Source organism: Trachinotus anak, unplaced genomic scaffold, assembly GCF_046630095.1.
Source record: "Trachinotus anak isolate AG129_WGS33_773 ecotype Australia unplaced genomic scaffold, CSIRO_AGI_Tana_v1 ptg000024l, whole genome shotgun sequence".
Taxonomy (NCBI): Eukaryota; Metazoa; Chordata; class Actinopteri; order Carangiformes; family Carangidae; genus Trachinotus; species Trachinotus anak.
In genome coordinates this window covers 15,433,153-15,454,365 of record NW_027273875.1, presented here as the reverse complement: position 1 = coordinate 15,454,365, position 21,213 = coordinate 15,433,153, and the positions used below count along the sequence as shown (strand labels likewise).

At 40.7% G+C, this 21,213-nt stretch overlaps 1 protein-coding gene across 1 annotated transcript in view; it reads right to left on the bottom strand.

Moving 5' to 3' along the window:
- Positions 1 to 2,038: 2,038 nt before the first annotated feature.
- Positions 2,039 to 21,213, bottom strand: part of pknox2 (pbx/knotted 1 homeobox 2) — a 100,967-nt gene continuing 81,792 nt past the window's right edge. The window contains exons 9-18 of the mRNA XM_071461613.1: positions 18,452 to 18,571; positions 17,811 to 17,887; positions 17,072 to 17,250; positions 16,018 to 16,282; positions 9,078 to 9,243; positions 8,579 to 8,771; positions 5,428 to 5,570; positions 4,891 to 5,105; positions 3,583 to 4,334; positions 2,039 to 2,671 (exon numbers count right to left, since the gene is read on the bottom strand). Coding sequence (XP_071317714.1) covers positions 2,613 to 2,671; positions 3,583 to 4,334; positions 4,891 to 5,105; positions 5,428 to 5,570; positions 8,579 to 8,771; positions 9,078 to 9,243; positions 16,018 to 16,282; positions 17,072 to 17,250; positions 17,811 to 17,887; positions 18,452 to 18,571 — 2,169 coding nt within the window. The 3' untranslated portion in view covers positions 2,039 to 2,612. The remainder of the gene's footprint in view (positions 2,672 to 3,582; positions 4,335 to 4,890; positions 5,106 to 5,427; positions 5,571 to 8,578; positions 8,772 to 9,077; positions 9,244 to 16,017; positions 16,283 to 17,071; positions 17,251 to 17,810; positions 17,888 to 18,451; positions 18,572 to 21,213) is intronic.

Below are 21,213 nucleotides of genomic sequence, written 5' to 3'. Positions count from 1 at the left end.
AAGGGTTCATTATAAGTCTCAGATCTACATCCTGTTGTACACCAATGGCTCTATTACCCACCAGAAAACTAGCCTGCCTTTGACTAAAATAAAATAATCGCAATCACACTGCACCACAGTGATTCTTGACCCATTCAGTACAATAGTCACACATGTTGACATGAGTGGAACAAATTGTGTGTATATAGGCCCACTCCTCATGAGCAAACTGCTCCAGCTGTCTCAGGTTTGAAGGGTGCCTTCTCCAGACTGCATGTTTCAGCTCCTTCCACAGATGTTCAATAGGATTTAGATCAGGGTTCATAGAAGGCCACTTCAGAATAGTCCAATGTTTTGTTCTTAGCCATTCTTGGGTGTTTTTAGCTGTGTGTTTTGGGTCATTATCCTGTTGGAGGACCCATGACCTGCGACTGAGACCAAGCTTTCTGACACCGGGCAGCACATTTTGCTCCAGAATACCTTGATAGTCTTGAGATTCCATTGTACCCTGCACAGATTCAAGACACCCTGTGCCAGAAGCAGCAAAGCAGCCCCAGAGCATAACTGAGCCTCCTCCATTTTTTTTTACAGTAGGTACAGTGTTCTTTTCTTTGTATGCTTCATTTCTGCGTCTGTGAACATAGAGCTGATGTGACTTGCCAAAAAGCTCAATTTTTGTCTCATCTTTCCAAAGGACATTCTCCCAGAAGCTTTGTGGCTTGTCAACATGCATTTTGGCAAATTCCAGTCTCGCTTTTTTATGATTTGCTTTCAACAGTGGTGTCCTCGGTCATCTTCCATGAAGTCCACTATGGCTCAAACAGCGACGGATGGTGCGATCTGACACTGATGTACCTTGACCTTGGAGTTCACCTCTAATCTCTTTGGAAGTTGTTCTGGGCTCTTTGGTTACCATTCGCATTATCCGTCTCTTCAATTTGTCATCAATTTTCCTCTTGCGGCCACATCCAGGGAGGTTGGCTACAGTCTCGTGGACCTTAAACTTCTGAATAATATGTGCAACTGTAGTCACAGGGACATCAAGCTGCTTGGAGATGGTCTTATAGCCTTTACCTTTAACATGCTTGTCTATAATTTCCTTTCTAATTGCCCGAGACAACTCTCTCCTTGGCTTTCTGTGGTCCATGTTCAGTGTGGTACACACCATGATACCAAACAGCACAGTGACTACTTTTCACCCTTTAAATAGGCAGACTGACTGATTACAAGGTTGAAGACACCTGTGATGCCAATGACAGGACACACCTTAGTTTAACATGTCCCTATGGTCAAATTATTTTCAAACTTTTCTAGGAGTACCATCATTTTTGTCCAGGCCAGTTGCATTAGTTTGTTTTTTAAAATGATTCTGTTGAACCACAATTCAAAAGCAATGTCAGATTTTCATTAGTTAATTTTCAGTAAATTTTTATGTATTATTCCTTTTGTCAGTTTCAAGTTATATCAGTGACCATTGTGGGTTTTTCTTTCTTTAATGGAAAGGTACCAACAACCTTGTCCATGTGTGTAATGGCAGGTGCCACATGCTCATTGGTCAGTTACTGTATCATCTGTTTAATTAACAGTTAAATGTCAATTGCAAGCACTTTGACAACAACACACAGTCATCGCAGAGCTGTGTCAAAATACTGTTATTTTCACATCTGCTTTTTTCCACACTGTGTGCATGCCTCATTCTGTTGAATGTGATCATACAGACATTTCATGCCTGTAAACAAAACTGTGATGCCAACGTTATGACAATCATGAAAACCCTGCACAGTAATCTACCAAATCAAGCCTTTTAAAGTCATTAGCTATGACCTTAATGAGAGTATTTTATGAATCTGTATCTACCTTTTGTAGACAAGTATCTGACATTTCTGCACAGAAACAGTGCTTAGCCCACTCAGCTCTGTAATTATATGTACTAAAAATAAAAGCACTGAAAAGACATGTGGCTCTCTGCTGTCCTTAAAAGAACAGATGAAAAAATTAATCTCGCTATATACGAATTATACATCTACAGAAACTGAGATTTAATGATGAGGTAATCAGCTGTAATTACTTCATTTATTTCGCATTACATAGAAAAACGTCTCAGAATTCACACAGACAAATTTCATCTTATTTGCTAAATAAGTAAATAACAACACAAGGAAGCAAAAACGAAAGTGAGTACATAAATTATAATATGATAATATGTTACCTCTTATTAAGTTCATAAAATATAGATCACAGAAAGTTACTGACACTGGAATCCATAGAACTCCTATTTCTCATAAATACACAAAGTCATGATGACATATAGTTTTTGGTATACATGATTACAACAGCCACTTTCACTTACATGCTTCCTACCTCTGGTGTCTTAAAAATAAATGGAACCAGACTAGAGACAGATGGAAAGTCTGTGGCAGCTACAGATGCATGGCTACTGAAAATTGACAAATTCAAATCCATTGACATTTCCAGCCAGAACAATTTGCCCTGTAATTCTAAAAGAGGCTTTTTTTTTTGTCTTCAGACTGCAGAAACCCATGATTGGTGTCGACAGTCTTTGTGGGTACAGTACTACTATCTACTGTAGAAAGTGTCCCAACCCCCCCACTCTGATTCAGTCCATAGGAGGCCTAGTAATGACTAAATGGTGCTGTCTCCTTCAACTCATGGTACCCCTGGTGGTTTGGCTCTGTGAAGAGACAGAGAGGGCAGTTAGGGCTTGGAAGTACCACAAATCTATCTCTTCTACATTAGCCAGTGATTTGAAAAGACTCTTTTAGAAATATAGGTAATTCAGTTTGATTTCAAAAAGAAGAAACAAAAGCAACACAGTTCAGAACTATACAGAGAAACAATTTTACTAAACAGTTTTATTTGGATTCACTGCCTTCGGTCTCTCAAACTGCTTCCTCAGGTCCACTTGTATATGAAATTATTCTGTATTCAGTTAGATTCAAAGGTCCCATATTGTATGAAGTGAGATTTCCATGTTTTTTTGTTTTTTTTTTTGTTTAGTTTTATTTTTGTTTGTTTTTTTAGTTTCTAGGTTCTATGTTAATACTGTGAAAGCCCACAGACAAATGCATACAGCCTGCATTCAGAAGCTAAGCCTTAAAATGAACACGACTTCTGTAACTTTGTGATGTCACGACAAAGCAGTCACTGCTCTCAGCCATGCACCCACCATCCAAGTTTGCACGATTTTGTTGAGTGTTTACCTGAAATCTGTAGTATTTTATTTCCACTCAGAAAACAGTCAGCCAATCAGAAGAGAGGCTATGAGCCTCTCTTCTGATTGGCTGACCAACCTGTTGTTACTAGAGCTCCAGAGAGAAGCCTGAGACAGGAGATGTAAAACTATGTTGCGATGGTTTTTGGTTTTTAAAACTACAAATATGTCATATTATGGATGTCAAAGCTTCAAATAAAACACTGAGAAAGTGTAAAATATGGGACCTTTAAAAGCACTTGCTATTCATTTTCCAAGTCCGTATCTGTAGTCTGGAGGTCACTTGATAATTTTCTGTACATCCCAAATGATGTAAACAAATATAACCACTAGCAGAATGCGTTTGAGTGTGTAGATAAATGTTACGGTACCCAGACTCATATTCTGCTCCACCAGAGGCCTCTTCTCACTGCAGTTCACCACTCTTCCCTGTGCTGCTCCCAGAATGGTCATGATATCCACCAAGTTGAGCTTCCCTTCCTCCTTAGCCTCTGCCACCTCTTCCGCCAGCTCCATCGCAGCCTCTTCACGCTCCTCTATCTCCTCTTGTGTCAGCATTGCATTTAAGCCTTGCCCAGCAGTGGTGTTGCCTACCTGTGGCGGCGCCAGCGAGCACAATGCCCTCACGTTTCCGTAGGACTTCAAGTGTACTACGTTGGCACGCAAGAACAGCAGAAGGACATTGAGGTCATTCAGCGGGCAGCCTAGCCTGCGGCGGTTGAGGAGGTCCAGAGCTGGGAGGACGTCGTAGACGGAGATGAAGGTGGTGTCCCAAACAAAGAGCCGAATTAAGCTGAAGAGAACAATGGGGGCCAACAGGACATAGATTGCACCATTGGCTACACTTATCACCTGAAAGACCAACTGGCCGATCATTTTACACTGAACCAGCTCGGGAACCCAGTTCTGATCACGCAGCATGCCTGTGCGAACAAAGCAGCTGAACTCGTCCTGCATGAAGGCCGAGAGGTGGAAGTAGGCCAGGTAGAGACAGGCAGCGGTCATGAAGGTCAGGAGGAGGAAGCCACGCAAGAAAAGCATGCTAACAAGGAAGTAGGAGTTCTGTTTGCACTTCATGTATCGCTCCAGCAGAGGGTACTCAAAGTATCGCTTCTTCTTGGCCCTGCAATTGGACAAGGACAGGAAACTCAGCACAATGTTCTCCTTCATGTTTATACAGCTACACATATTTACAGCCAGGAGCCTCCTCACCCAACCACGGCTTTCTACTTTTAGCCACCAGGAGCTGCCCACCACAACACTCACAACAAATCCTCCTCTGAGACTCTTGGATCTTAAAACATTGCTCAGGGGTGTATCAATGGTAGCTGCTGAGGGAGAGGAAAACATTACTCTTCACTTTCCTAAACCGCACACTCCCAGTTTATCAAGAAATTCAAATTGACAGCTTAAGATCACTTCAGTAGCCTTTGGGCAATATTTCTTACTGGCAGATCATTTTTATTTGCTGCTGCAGTGACCCAATTTCTCTACAGGAATCATTAAAGTTTCATTTAACAAGGCATAGTCTTGTCTGGGGGCAAATCAGAATTCATAAGATTGGGTTATTCAAAACATAAACAAAAAAAACCAAAACAAAACAGGAAAATATGTAGCAGTATATCTTAAACAGAGAAGAGCAGTGAATATTCATGCCACATCAGTCACTGGCCTCTCACCTCTGCAGCTCGGCCTGAAACGTGAGGGGGTTCTTTGTGGTCTGGCGCATATCGAGAATGCTCTGGGCCATTCGGATCGAGCGGTTGTATGACTTATCTAGTTCATCGATTACGAAGAGCAGGTCTGAGCCTAGTGAGGGCATCACGAGCTGGCGCCAGATTAGAGCTGGCAGGTACATCAGCACCGCCATGGCCAGGAGAGAGTAAGGGAACATCTGGAGAGACAATGAGAGAAAAGGGTGACGGAGTGGGGAGGCAGATGGGGAGAGAGAAAAGGCAAAGAAGCAGAGAAGCAGATGAGTCACATAAACATGGCTCCACATACCAGTATTACAAATGAACAAGCACAAATCATGGTTTAGAACTACTTTCCTGTTCCTGACTGGACCCCAAACTTCATGGTTTTAGCAACAAATAAGGTAGTCTGCTTCTTATTTAAGGGGTACGCTGACATTTTCAACTGGTCTTAAATTACAAAAAGGATAAAATTGTTTCAGCAGTTTGTCTGTTTAGCCTGATCAGAATCTCTCAACTTACTTTGTGAACCCAGAGCGAGCGCTCCTCAAAGTTCCCGTCACTGTCAAATTCGTGATGCATGAGAGAGTCCCAGCAGTATGTGTCGACGTAGCTGGCCTGCTTAATGGTGAAATTGCTGGGAGGGAAACAGCTGATCTGAGGCCCTGCAGAATAAACAAATGTTGATCTGTAACATTATCTGTTCACATAGGGAATTGGTTCCTGCAGCCTCCTTTGATCCTGCTTTATCAATTTGCCTGTACGCAATCTCCAAGCTCTTGATATCTCTCTCACACACACACACAAACACACACGTACACACACACACACATACACACAGTGTTCAGTACCGGAGGTCCACAAACAGACACGTACATGTGAGCTTCTGCATGCCCTTTTCTTTTCAGTGCTACAGATTTTCACCGGGGAAATCATACATTTCCAAATGGCAGGCTGGCATTTAAAAACCCTGGGTGGCTCCCTTCCAAAACTGGCCTCCTCCACCTTATATTTAGTTCACCTTGATATTACCACATATAGTCTGACCACTTGAATCCATGCTCTGCACCCATCTGTCATTTCCCAAAGGTTCTCCACCCTTAAACATAGAGCTTGGGAGGAAACACACCAAAGGGTGTGCCCCACCTACTGCACAGCCTTACAAGAGAAACATGGAGCTTCTATTTTTTACAAGCACCCTCCACATCTGCCCAGCTGCCTGTAAGTAGAAACATGCTTCCACTAATTTACTGTAAGGACCAAATTTCTTGTCTAGTTTTTTCTCTCACAGTCCACGTCATTATAGGCAACTGGTATGAGGTCCAATTATCCTATAGCCATGTGTGTGTGTCTGTTTGTGTGTGTGTGTGTGTGTGTGTGTGTGTGTGTGTGTGTGTGTGTGTGTGTATGTGTATATATATATATATATACACACACACACACACACACACATATACATATACATACATATATATATATATATATATATGAAAAAAAAACTATTACTGTACTGTATATTGGACTTTAAAAAAGCACTTACATTTAAGTAAATGCATTTTGCCACTTCTATCACATATATTGAAACCCTGTCCTGAAATGAATGTAGACTCTATTATAGGCCAACATGGTGCGGGTAATGAGGACAGATGGCATACGGATGGAGAAAGCAGTGACAGTTCATCATCATCCATTACTGGCAGACACTTAATGAAATGCGTGTTACGGTATAAAATGTTTTGTAAAGCTGTCTATCACGTTCTCTGTCTTTAAAGCCGTCATGGCTTCACAAACCTCTGAAGGAATCATGTTGGAGTGATTCATATAATTTGCTTTCAATAGTGAAAACATATTAATATTAAACAGAAGACTGAAGACATAGATTTTTCCTGTCATTTGTGCCTATTTGTGGGTAACCAGCAGAGCCAAGCGAAAATAATAATAATAATTCTGCTTTTAAGGCTTCCCAGGAGTTTAATCTTACATTTTACTGTGTGCCATAACAACAAGAGCTACACCACTACTTGCAAAGGTTTATGTTATGGTGACTGCTGTAGTTATAATAATAACTGACACCACCCTATGTTCTCATGCAGCTTGCTATGGGAATCTATTTTTCCAGTTTGCTTGTGAGAGTGTGTGTGGGCACATGCGTTAACAAGTCATCCTAAATAAAAAACGACAGCACAGGCACCTCTCATGAAATCTTGTAAAATCATCTCCCCCTCAGCTCCCAACCTCTGCGAGCCATTTGGCAAAGCGAGGGGGCCTAAATTTCTCCGACTCCCACTCCCCAATTAACACTGGCAGATCATCCCCACATTTCTGCTTTGTACAAGAATTCTTGGCTGAGAGTCCAGGTGCAAGTAAACCAGACTCCAGACAGCAGCGCAATCAAGCACTGTTGTGAAACTGACAACCCAGCAGATAGGCAGCCAAGATCCCTCAGTTGAGCTGCTCAGCACCATGTCATGTTCGACACCCCCCCCCCCCGGTTAATCAACATATCCTCTCATTTGACTGAAATAGAGGGGAGCCTCCACAGAAGAACTTCGCCTTGTAATTACACCGTGCCAGCGTTAGTGAACGCTGCTCTCAATCATCCCCCATGGCAATTAGCATCAGGAGCACAAGGCTGATTGCAGACCAGCTCTGGAGAGACGATGTTTAGTTTAAAGTCAAGGAAGTCAGCCTCCTCAGGAGCAGGCTTGTGCTGAGGACTTGCCACGTATCCTTTGGTTGTCAGTTTTACTTCATGCATTCTTTGTGCAACCACGGAAAGACAGGCTGTGGGCTGGTCTCATGTTTTCATGTGAAAAAAACACCAAATCTCATTCAAAACATGTTGTTTTCTGTAAGTTCTAAATGAGTTCAGGCAGCAAAATAAACAGCAAGACAGTCAATAAACTACTGAATGGAGTTTGAAGCCCATTGTGATTTTGTGTTTTCAGTAATTTTGTGTTGTCATATGATTACTTCTATTCTGGGTTGTGCTGTGGTGAGGAGTTCTTAATGGAGCCAGCAGTCAATGTCTTTCTTCCTTTTATGATAGGTGCTGTTTAAGTGTTTTCTTCCTCTTGCTTCACAGCACCCTAAATTTGTCAAGGAAAGTGCCGTGTAATTACGGCTCTCATTGTTATTGCTCTTAATAATTAGTTTCCTCAAGTTGGAATTGTAAGGGATGAGATGTTTCTGAGTGCAAAGATAAAAACCTGCTGTGAAAGAGAAGAGATATGCACATTGTCAGGGCTTTTAACTGAGCTCTGAAATAAAACACACTAGGCTCAACAACTGAGCTTTACCTTTAGTAGCTTTACAGCAGCAGTTTTCCATCTTTGCTTCATGCAAACTTTGATTTTATTTTTGTCTATACCTTTGAGTTAACTTTGAATCAGCTCCCATGAACCTCAGGAATGATAAATATGTTTACATTAGTATGTATGATATTCCTCCTCATCACAAGTTGAACTAAATGCAGTTTAGCAAGTAAATAGTGAGCAAGTCACTGCACAACAGTGTCGTTGAAGCGCAGAGCGACCACAAAGCCAAAACACAAGCATGGAATAAAAAAACAAGCGTTCATGGATATAGGGTGTAATTAGGGGCAACAGAAAATGAAAAAAAACAAAGGTCCTAACATAGTTTTTAAGAAAAGGATAGAGACAGAGTCGCTCACCCAGAGAGATCTCGCGGGCAAATGCCATGCACACCAGCAGCAGTGGAAGGCCCACAGACACAAATTTGATGACCTTGTCCAGAGGAAGCTCCAGCTCCAGGTGGTTGATCCGGTTTATCCCGGAGCTGTCCTGCAGCAGGGCATCAGATAGCATGGCCTTGGCCGCCGCCTGGGCGATGGACATTTTGAACACCTACCCGGTGATAAGGAAAAGGTTTATTTTTTGACACAGTCAAGTAGAAATAGAAGATAGCATCTGCTTGCAGTGCTGTAAGTACAAAATCACACTCATGACCTTTGTCACATGTCACTGCTCACCTTCCTCTATCTTATCTTCCCTGTCAGTCTTTGCTACATGTGATATAATAAAGCAGAAATGCCTATAAATCTACAGTAATAAAAAAAAAAAACCACTAGAGTGGTGACTTGGTGTTCGAATTCAATCACATTATCCCAGGTAGATAGTTTCAACACATGATGAAAGCTACATGCACCTTACCTTAAGTCTTCCAGCTTTCTCTGGTGATACTATTATAGAATATGTTCCAGATCCAAAGAGTTCCTGTAAAGGCCTGCACAGTATTGGAAAGCTCCTTAAGTATTCAGGGAGGACCTGGTTAAATGAGAGGTTGGATCTGGGCTGGACCAGGCCAAGCTGGGTCTGGCTCTAATTACAGAGAAGGCATCTGGGATCATGTAGTCTCCCAGATGGTACTGGCTGCAGCAGACCTCCAGTACCCAACACTAGGCCATGCAGTTTTTGGGTGTGTATATACATGTGTGTGTTTCTCTGGTGTATCCATGCAGGATCCAGGCACAGTGGCTGTGGCCCACTTCAAACAAGTGAACCATCGCCAGTGGCTTTTTCAGCCTCTGTCATTCTGAACCTATTTTTACTTCACTCCAGTCCCTGCACTGCCACTAAATACTATACTGTACAGCATGTTTCTGACCCTCTTGTCTGAGAGAAAAACTGAAATAAAACCTCATTTGACTGACTCGATCTGCACATACAAGACTGAATGGGAAGAACTGCACTGTGGTGTCTCAGGTTTTGAAAACACTAGGTTTTGCTTTTAGCGTTTGGCTAGTGCATGGAATGCAATGTAATTATAATTAATGGTACAAATTAAGGAGAAGTTCAGTATGTCTACAGGTTTATCAGTGTTACTGATGGCTTCTTGGGTCTGATCACAGAAAAATGGCAGCATTTGTTTGTTCAAATGCTTTAAAAAAATCTACAGTTTACATTTCATGACCAACAAACTCTTATGCTACTGCGATAGATACAAATCTGAACCATATGGTTTTAGTTGCCTAACATTAACTACAACTGTTTTAATGTTGGTAGAGTAGCCTTTTTACAATATATATAGCACTGTGTTCTTCCTGAACAAATCAAAATCCAGAGATGTAGTTGCCCAAATATTTCAAACTCATATACTGTGTGACGAAATCTGGAATGGATATGATCCAGTTACAGCACTGTTCAAGATGCCATATCAAAAAATTCTCCAGATATGCTCCAGATTCTTGCAAGAACCTAATAAGTATATATCCAGATTCTTGGGGTTTTAGCACAGTGATCGTTTTCCGACATAAAAGGAGAAAAAAAATCAAAAACTGGTGCTTTAAGGTCAGCTATACTTACTTCCTCATTGAGAAATCTGTACCAGGTCTTTTGCACCCACCACTGCTGCTTGTGCTAGGTTGACAGATGACATATGTATCAATGTGATTAGTGGAGGAAACGTCAGAGAGACTCTGTCACATGTTTGAGCCTCAGTCAGACCCAGACTAAGGAGTTTTTGAACAGTTCATTGTGACCAAAATCGGCGACCAGAAGACGCATCACAATGGTAAGCATAGTTATTAATTTATGTTGTTTGTTAGCTTGTAACTGGCAGTGGCTGACACAGTGTTAGTGGTTGTGTTAATGCAAGCTCTAGCTCTTTTTACCGACAAGGTTTTATTTTGCCCTCCCCTCGTCTCAGAAAGTTGACAGGATTGGTTCCTTAGTTATGTTACGTATGAAACCCTAGGTGTCTGAATCCGTATTCATGAGACTGTCATTGGTTCACTGCAGTACAAGATGGAAATGTGCGGTCATGGCGTTGACTGCTTATTTTGCTCATGATTTGGCATGTATTATGTGAAACATATCATATGGACATGTTAACAGGGTTAAAAACTTGATTTTCAGAGACGGTCTTTAGTGTGAACAGCAAACAGCATAATGTTGAAGTTTTTTTATGGCTCTAACCCACACCCCCAGTCTGGTTTCATTGCTCGGACCCCAGTTAGCTTTTTTTAAATGTAATTGGCCAAACTTTTATTCATTGATACAGTATTTAGGGGGTACACTGGGGTGGGGGTTAATTTTTTTTCTTTTCTTTAAAGCTTTAAAGCCTAATATACTGTGAATGTTTGAAAGATGTCTTCAATAAATGACAAGAACAACACAATGATTTGTGTTCTAGCAATTAAATTAAGATTGTGTTTGTTATTCATTGTAACTTAGATGAAGATCTGACCATGTTCTAAGACAAATTTATACAGAAATGCAGACACTCACGTTTTCTTGCCATTGTGGGACTCTGTTTGTCTTTGTTAGTGGACGGTCAGCCCTGCTCTAAAAGAAAATGGAAGGGGCTGCTTGGGTGACGCCATGTTGTTTCAGGTACCAGTGACATGATGAGATATGACTCTTCAGGAAGTTGAATTGGTAGATCCTTGAGTTTGAAGGCTTATCTGACATCACACACGTCTATAACACTCTGCGAACACAACACAGCTGAATGATGTTACACTGTGCTGTGACAAAAGTTGAGCCAAAATCAACTTTTTTTTCCTGGATGAGTTTGAATGTGGTTTTTTTTTTGTTTTTTTTTTTTGGTGGTCTCAGCTTTGGCGTCAACACATAAATGAGGGGGAATTTCTTTCTCTCCCAGTGATGATGTCTTTGATTGACTGGTGACCTTTGAACCTGTGTGTAACCAATAAAAAAGGGTCACCATCATTTACCATATGTTACATTTTCACACATAGATGTGAAAAGAATTACTGTGGCTGACTATCCTTGCATTATAAAGTGTTGTATTCATTGAACCTTGAACCCGACTGGCCTGAAGTGAATCACAGTATATAGCAACACCCTGACTCTGTATAATGTATGTATAAAAAAATACAATGGTAAATGATTTATGGCCAGACTTCCTGCTGTAGCTAATGCCACCTCATGATTAAAATACCTACCTTTGCTACTGTATGGGATAGAATACATTTACATTTTATCCTATTCTCTCCAACTGCTGTTTTACTGTTCAGATGGGACCCATCTGATCTGCAGTACAGAAAGTCCTGTGTGGAATAATTATAGTAGAAATGTTGGGATGCCCATAGTATCAGACAAGTTTTTTATTAGACCACTTTTGTAAATACGGGTGATTTCCTTCCCAAGTATGAGAATTTCTGAGCTGTGCCTAAGTGCCTAATCACCTAAGCCTAATACACAACTATATTATTTTGAAGCCCTTCAGGGCCACTGCGATTCAAATTCCTCCAACCAGAAAAAAAGTGGCTGAAGCAGGAGAAAAGTAGCAGAAGTACATGTTAACATATATTTAATAAGTGTTTCTGCAGATAAAGGTTGACCTTTTTAAGAGAGGGAGAGGTGAGAAAACAATGCAAGGATGCAATTACATACAAGCGTACAAGCCGTGTGAAAACAGTACAATGAGGCTTGTGCAGCAAACACCCACAACAGTGATTAACATTTATTCTGAGGGAGCAGAATCCACATTTGAAAAGTTGAAACCCCATGGTCAAATGCTCTGTTGGGTTCTTTTGTGGTAGTTGGCTGAAAAAGGTGGGAGAGCTTTTGGGTGGGCGTCTTCCAGCAAGTTAAATCACAGGATAGAGCAAGAACCAGTGGGTGGGAGACTACCCATGTGACAGGAAAATGTGGGATGTTAAACCAATATTTAGACTGCTAACTCTGTAATCTGGAAACATGTTACAATAAAGCAGGGCCCTGAGAGGGATCACAACTGTCACACTCACACACACACACACACACACACACACACACTGTAGTGTTGCTCTGTTGAGACACTGGCTTAGTATGTGTTGCGGAGAAAACCACTTGTGTTAATTTTCTTGTGTTTGGTGACTTTTTCGCTAAATGTTCTCATGAATCAAACTGCCTGCTGGCTGTTTGTGGATTAATGGGCTTAGATCAGTGGTTCCCAGGGGCCCACTGGTGGGCTGTGAAGGTATTGCAAGTGGGCCATCAAAACCATACAATTATAGTGAAAAGATGTAGCGTAATGTGAAAGAAAATGTTTCAAAATGAAAGTTTTAAAAATGTTTTAAATTATGGTTTGATAAGATTTGCAGGGACATTATAGAGCTATCTACGGCACATTCAAGATACCAATAGTTCATATGATTACATACTTTGAATGACTCATGAAAGCTACAAAGCCAATGTTTTCTTTCAGTAGGCTTTTGTCAGTAGATTTGATTATATATTGTGATGTCTCACTTGTGTTTGTGTGTGTGTGTGTGTGTGTGTGTGTGTGTATATATATATACACACACACACACACACACACACACGCATATATGTGTGTATATATATATATATATATATATATATATATATATATACATACATATATGTGTGTGTGTTTGTGCAATGTAACATGATAGGGTATACACAAATCCCTGTCAATGATTGAAAGACCCACGAGAGGTTAACTGTCACACACCTGGGCCCACAAGATGGGTGACGCATTATCTATTTAAGATCATGGTTGTATGACAATCATGACAAAGGTCTGAAGACACCAAACATGAGGATGATCTTTAAATTGTGATGCTGGGCAAAGCAAGAGCAGTGAGCAGGATATTCAAGCGACAGATTGTGAATCGACAAGTGATCTCCCCACGTCGAACAAAAAAGGACAAATTGATCCTCCCCTGCTTTCAGTTCAATCCTGAATGTTTGATGGTAAAATTAATTAAAAGAAGGCATTATTTGGCTTCTGTATTGTTATGGGTTTGGATGTGGGCCGCCAACATTTCTGAGATTCTTAAGTGGGCGGTGAGTTGGAAAAGGTTTGGAACCACTGGTCTAGATGTTTGTTCAACCTAAACATATGCAGAACGTTCAGATCACCAAGTCAAAATCAGTACCTTTATATGTTTAATTATTAAAATTGGTCTATTGAAACACAATAGATTATGACAACAAAGTGTACAAATGAAATAGAAATATTTCCTATTGTCTGACACTTGCTCTGGAAGATCCATTTAAAAAAAAAAAAAGCAATTGAGAAAAGAATATTAATGAGCAACATACTTCACAATGAACAATCAGCACATTCAATATAACATGTTTTTCTTTTCCTAGACGTCTTCACATTAGAAACGAGTGACTTCATTTGTGTGTTTTAGTACAAAACAGCTGAAACTGTTTCACAGTTTCTTCAAAATCCTTCACATAAAATTGAAAGAGATGTTACTACTGAGTTTTTTTTTTCCTTTTCATCTCTCTTTCTCATTTTCCTCAAAATTGTCTTCTTCCTTGAAAACGTTTGTCAGTAAATGACACCGGCTCTGTCGGTCAGGGGTTCCAAAGTCGCTGGCCATCTTTGTGTGTGATCTCTCCTGATGCTGAGATGTGGGCGAGACAGTCTGTTGCAACTGGTGAGGCTTGTCATGCTTTTATTTTGTGACAGAGGGGTCGCAAAAATACACAAGCAATGCTAAGAGTTGATGGTTGAAGTCAAGTATGTGCACGGCCCACCGGCTACTTCAACAGCCAAAACCTACAAAGGTACGCAGAAGCAGCGTCACGTTGTTCCTGTAGCTCCCCTCTGAGGCCACACACAAAAAAAAAAAAAAACAGAATAAATATGCAAACCTTCAACACCAGAATGCAAACATATGAAAAATCCAATATACATACTATATGTGCAGTCAGTATACACTGGTTTACTACAGGTTTCTTTTTTTCTTTTTTTCTTTTGCTCGTGGTAGAAGAAAAAAAAATAAAGATTGTTTCAAAAGTCATGCTCAAAAGAGACTGGCTGCAGCAGTGAGGTGTTTCCCTCATGAGGAAGAAACACATCGTATGAGTGTTGCTCAACCTGAGAACATATGAGTCAGTTAGACGGCGTGAATGATGTCCCAGCAGTGGATGCTGATATTATATTTGCACAGCATTACACTTTTTTTTCTTTTTAATTTCTTTTTGTGTCTCACATTTATTTTAGGAGGTGAAATGACACATGAACTGCAAAGTTAAATTGTGGGCTGTTGAAAATATACTTTCACTTGTATTAAAATGAACAGTTTAAAAATGCTGCAGCCCTTTTTTGTGACTCATTTTATGGCGCCAATTCTGGTCAGACATTCTGGTCAGATAACATTCAGTTGAGTGTTGTTTACACATTCAGTCAGCAATTATTACTGTGCAATGATTTTTTTTTTTTGTGTGTGTGTGCAGCTATTTCAGACTCCTCATTTTCCTATCCAGCATTTTCAGTTCACTGTATCATGAATTAAAAACAGACTGAAAATGTCATTGCTCTCTTTTTTAAGCTGTGACAGTAAAATGTCTTCAATTTAAAACTGACAGTAATCTATTCAACCTATTAGTTTCTGTGCCATTTCTCTCCAGAAATAACTATGGTGGCCCTGAGAGCTCCACACACTGCAACTTAGGAAACACATGGAAATAGACAAGACACAAGCAAATTCAGAAAACATCAATTTGACAACACGTGTGCTGCAAATATTCACCAACACAATGGAAGTGTTGTTAGGGGACACAAAAAAGTAGAACCTGGGTGGGACAAACTTGCATGGATGTATTATAATGCAAATATTATAAACATCCATGCACTTGTTGTTCAATGCTTTTAACTTCAAACTCACAAATCATTGAACAACACATGCGTCCCAGCTCATCTATTTTTTGTTTTGCTTGGCAACACTGTCATTGAGTATGTTATGAGTATTTGCAACACATGTGTTGTCAAATTGATGAAGATGTCTGAATTTGTTTGTGTTTTGCCTGTTTACATGTGTTTTCTTAAGTTGGGCCACTGAGCTATAACATAAAAAAAAAAAAGTGCTACTATCCAAATATTTTGGGAGCTCACTGCATGAGAACATACTGTCGTAAAATGGAACAACACATATTCATCATTAAACTAATAGTCATTCTCTATAATCATGATCGTGATGGTCATTGAGTCTGATTAGGCTCTGCAGGAGAGTCTCTGATGAATGAGGAGAAAACCTAATATGCCCTTAAATGCTCCAAAGAGTCACTTAACATCAGAGCCATCTAGTTTGAGTTTGAATGAGGCCGTTATCTAAGTGGACAAGTGTGGTCAAAGTTCGTTCAGTCTTTTCCCCTGTTCCACTACTCCAGTTCCTCCCTGTGCTCCATGCTCAGATCTCTCCTTCCCCCTCCTGTGCTGGACATTTGCCTCCCCCTGTCGTTTTCCTCCTCCCCGTCCTCCTCCTCCTCCATCCCTTCCTCCTCTTCCTCCTCTTCCTCTTCCTCTTCCTCCTCCTCGTCCTCCTCGGTGCCGTCCATGGAGTCGTCGGCTCCCAGCATGGCTTGCTGCATGGCCAGGGTGGCTGAGTCTGAGGAAAGTGACTGGAGGCTGTCCATGCTCAGCGGGTCTGAGGGAAGGCAGGAAAACAGAGGAGGTGGCAAACAGTTATAAACTCAACTCAAGCAATCATGATCACAGGACAGTAGAAATACTGTGCACATGGAAGTGTACCCAAATGTGTCTAAATAAAAATGGGATGACTCAAATCACTTCAGTTGGAAAATGTATTATTGTAAATGTGTGTAATTGCACTAAAAGTTTCTTTGGAGGTCCACAATTATTGATATTATATCATATAAAGATATGTAAATTTGTGCATTAAACAACTATGAATGACGCAGTTTATTATTACCTCAAAGCAGAGCTTTAATTTAGAGTTTAACACAAATATGTTCGTGAAGTGGTTCAGTTAAACTTATGAGAGTGAAGCTGTTTGTCGCTTTGATTCTCCACATTGCTCTGTCTTCACCTGCAACAGCTGCAGTACAGAGATGGTAGACAATACATTACACCCAGCAACTAAAATCTATAATCTACTCTGAGCCTTGACATGAAAAACTAGACAGTTGCCATGGGTGACGGTATTTATCAGCATTTCTTTTTCTAACTCGAGAGAGCTGGAGTCCACACAGTTTTAAATACATGCTCATTTTCAACTTATGATTCCTGTGTGACAATTGCTGCTTTTTTTTTTCTTTCAGTAATTTGATGCTCTTTGTTCTTGACTTTGCCTTCACATCTTCTCACATAAAAAACAACGATGTGTCAACAGTGTCACCTAGTGGTTAAGATTTAAACACACAAAATAAAAAAATAAAAAACAACAAAAAATAGGGAAGTTTTCATGTTGTCATACTGTCTGAGTTGTTTCCTGTTTGAGATCTGTGCGTCTGCAGAACTCCAGCCACAATGGAGTCAGGCCAGAAACGCTGCGTGGGACGGTGCTGGGACTTCATCTTCTTTGCTTTAGGAGCTGGGTCTGGGTTGCTGGCGTCCAGCATCGGCTGGAGGATGCGCCGACGAGCATTGATGAACCTAGATTATAGATTATTATAGATGATCATCATCATTAAAAGGCTTTGTGGGTGAGAAAATGTTAGAATAGGACACAACCCTAGAGGAGGAGTGAATGCAAAAGACTTCCTGTCTTTAAGAATGCACACACAGCGTTGTTACGACCATTGTGAGCATTAATAAAAGGTCATCCATTAAGGACCATTGAACAGTCATGTGAATTATAGATCACCACAGATATAACGCAAAATTTACCATCCACATTATCATCACATTATTACCATCAAAGTTTTCATTACAAAGTAACAAATTCTGCTCTTTCAACCTAAATCCAAAAGAATACTCAATTATTTCATTTCTAAAAAATAAAAAACAAAACAACCTGTAGGCAGTTTGGTCTCTGATGTACTAGAGATATTTGACCAGCAGATGGTGCCACAGTGTCAACAATGAGCTGAGGGGTGCCAGTGTATTCAAGTCCACTCATATTTCTATCACAATAATAAGAAGTGATGTCTTTCTGTCTACAAGTGCATATGAGGATTTAATGGTCATGATGAGACTGACATTCAGCATCTTACCAGTTGTTCACTTGCAAAAGAGTTAGACTTGTTTGTGCAGCAATCTGCCTTTTCTCATCTTCTGTTGGGTACGGGTGCTGAAAGAAGCAAGAGACCACACCTCAGTTTTCAATCAGTTTTCTGTAATTAATAGCATTTGTGTGCCGCTCCCTTTCTGATTCTGACTGCTCATGCTGAACACTGACTTTTCCTACTCTCCCAACAAACAGTGAACCTCCTTGTTCAACCACTTAACCCCCTCATATGTGTCTCATCTGTTATTGTTTTCTTCATAACTACCACCTCATAACACTTCCACGTACACACACACGCTTCTAGAGTTATCTTTCTGGGGACCTGCCAATGACTTAATGCATTCCCAAGCCTCTAACCCTTCTGTTAACCATCATAACTAAATGCCTAAGCTCAAACCTTACCCCAACCCTAACCCAAATCTAATTCTAACCCGAACACAAAAACCAAATCTTCCACCCTAAACACCACTTTAAATTTATGGGGTCCAGCATTTTGGTCCCCACAATGCACCACAGTCCCCACAAGCATAGAGAGCTCCCAGTTTTCAGACCCAGCTAGTAAAACAAGCTCACACACACACACACACACACACACACACACACACACACACACACACTGAGCTTCACCATGAGATGCTGAAAGAGCCAGGACCGCATGATGTTGGTGGCGTGTTTGGGCAGGACCCCCCTCTTATTCTTGGACTTCTTGTCTTCACTGTCCAACAGGGACGACAGGTCCACGTTTACCTTTACAACAGAGACCAGGAAGAGAAGAGGAAGAAAATACAAACCAAAAAGGAGCGGATGGTTGAGCTTAGTTATTGTTGCCACGGAAACAAAGGGAGACTACCAATTACCTATCTTTTCTTTTTTTTTTCTTTCCTGTGGCAAGGCCAGAAACACCTCCTCAAGTGTCACCATGGTAACTGAGTTTGAGTAACAATACTTAAAATATAAAAAAGCACCCTTGACTATGCGGAAACACAAGAGGGTCAGCCGTGTGTTTGGTGCTTCAGCGAGTTTTAAGACTGGAGGGTCAGGCGAGCCTTTGGTCAGAAGTTTGGACTCCACAGTTTGCTGCTGAATTACAGAGGAGTTGGTACAAAGTGTGGCTGTGTTTAACTCAGCTTTTCATTCGAATTGACCTAAGCCTGCCTGTGTGTTGAGTGAGAAATCATTATTCAGATGTTATTGTTTGGAGTGCGGGTTCTGAAGGACAAGATGATCTCAGGGTATTGACAGTCTTTGACAGCCTGCGGTGTACATATGGATATGTGTGTGTGTGTGTGTGTGTGTGTGTGTGTGTGTGTGGCTACTTGTGAGGACTGACTTTTCCCGAAACTTTACTGAGGTCCAAAAACTTGGATGTTCTGGGATATTTGTCAGGTAAAGGTAAAGCAAGGCTGCACAGGTTTAGTAAAGGATAAGTCCGGTGATGTTCTATATTTTTCTAACTGTCAACAAATCCCATATATAGACCTAAACTAACTACAATTACAAATAACAAGTATCGTGTATTAATCCAAGACTGCTCCACTGTTTGTCTTAAAACTATTAAAAATACATCAGCAGCCACACTGTTGCACTGGGTGACATGTTTCCTTCATTACCATGAACACACACTCTGTTGTGACTGAGCCCCACATACACCATCCTGCTGCCAGATATACTCACTAGGTCATCAAATGTGGTTTAATCCAACACTGAAAATAATCTCCAGCACATGAACTATTTGCTCCTGTTTGAGGAAACAGTGGTTTAGCTGTTTTTTTTTTTTAACAGGATTTGTTGAAAACTAGAAAGATATAGAATATATAGAATTTCACCAGCCTCATGCCAGTTTCTGTGATCTTCTTAAAGATCCCCTCCAGACATGTTTTAAGACATAAAAATAGTCATCATTTGTGTCTGATATGTGAAAACAGCCTTACAGTGTCAAACTCTGCACATACATCATTCTACACAGTGAAGCTCAAACATCCAAGCAACAAGAAGCAGAACACAGCTTTGAGCAGTACAGCCCATGTATCTTGTGCATGTGCTAAACTCCTTTTCATTTAATTTTAGGATAAGTCTTAGGTTAGACTTAGGTTAACCTTAGGGCAAGGGCTGAGGTTAAGCCTGTGTTAGTTAGGGTTAAAGGTTAAGTCCCCAGAGAAAGCATATAAGACAAGACAGACGATGTTCTCTTAAGTGAAAAATAAAAGACCTGAGACCTGTGTGTGTGTCTGTGTGTACAATATGTGTGTGTTCATTTCATTGTAGAGATAAAAGTGTATGTGGGCTCTGAGGCAGATAATACGAAACACAATGGACCCTAAATAGCAGCCATTAGCAAACCCTGTTTGACACTATCTGCAAAGAGCTATACTTCATACATAAAAAATGCACACTATATAAAAATGTGCATACACACATCTGCACAGTGTCTTTTAATGCCTGCATATTCATAAATATGTAATCTATAATATAAACGTATAATATGAAGCAATCATTGAAATCTGTCTTTGTCATTGCACCAGGCAGTACCACCACCTGTGCCCATTTGTCAAAGATAAAATGTTTATGAAAATTTCATGTATATAATCACGCAGGACAAAATGCTGCAATAAAAAAAGATGCAATAAATAAAGGACAACCCCCCCTCACCCCCCCACCCCACCTCCCCCCACCCCCACCACCACCAGTACTCTCCACACAAAACAAGACTCATTACAGTTGCAGCTGGGTGTCACGTGGTTAACCCTCCTCTTATCCCCCCTCAGCCCCGGGAGCATGTGTATTCTGGGGGAAAGCAGGGTTGGATTAATTGGTGGCACCGGGCTCGAGAGTGTGATTACTCCGGGCTTGTAGGCAAAGTAGTGGCGGGGCTGTGTTCAGTTCCCAGCCCACATGTAACACTGGGTCACCGCAATTCACCGAGGTCCCCTCTAACTGTCAAGCACAGAATTACCTGCCTGAAACTGAGCCGCTCTCCAGGCCAGGACTGCTGCACATGGAGCTCTGCTCCTACTTTTTATTCATATCTATAGGCATGTGCCAAGGCCAGACTAATACTGGCCTCACCAGTGATACGTTACATCTCCCTAGCCTGGAGTTTGTCTCAGACATGGATGTTTGAAATGGTTTTTTTTTAAATCAGTGACTGTAAAATTGAATCCTAAAAATTAAATTTAAATTTCAAGTAAATGTAATTCTGAATTCCAGTTCTGTTTCTTTTGTGGTTCAAACACTAGTTATCAGTTAATTTTCTGCCAAATATCAGCAGACTCCCACTCTGAAGAGCAGAATTCAATTTAAAGGGAAAATCAATTTCAACAAATTCATTATCTTCTGTTGCATATATTAATAGTGCATTGCCAATCTAACTAAAGAGCGTTTGATCCAAG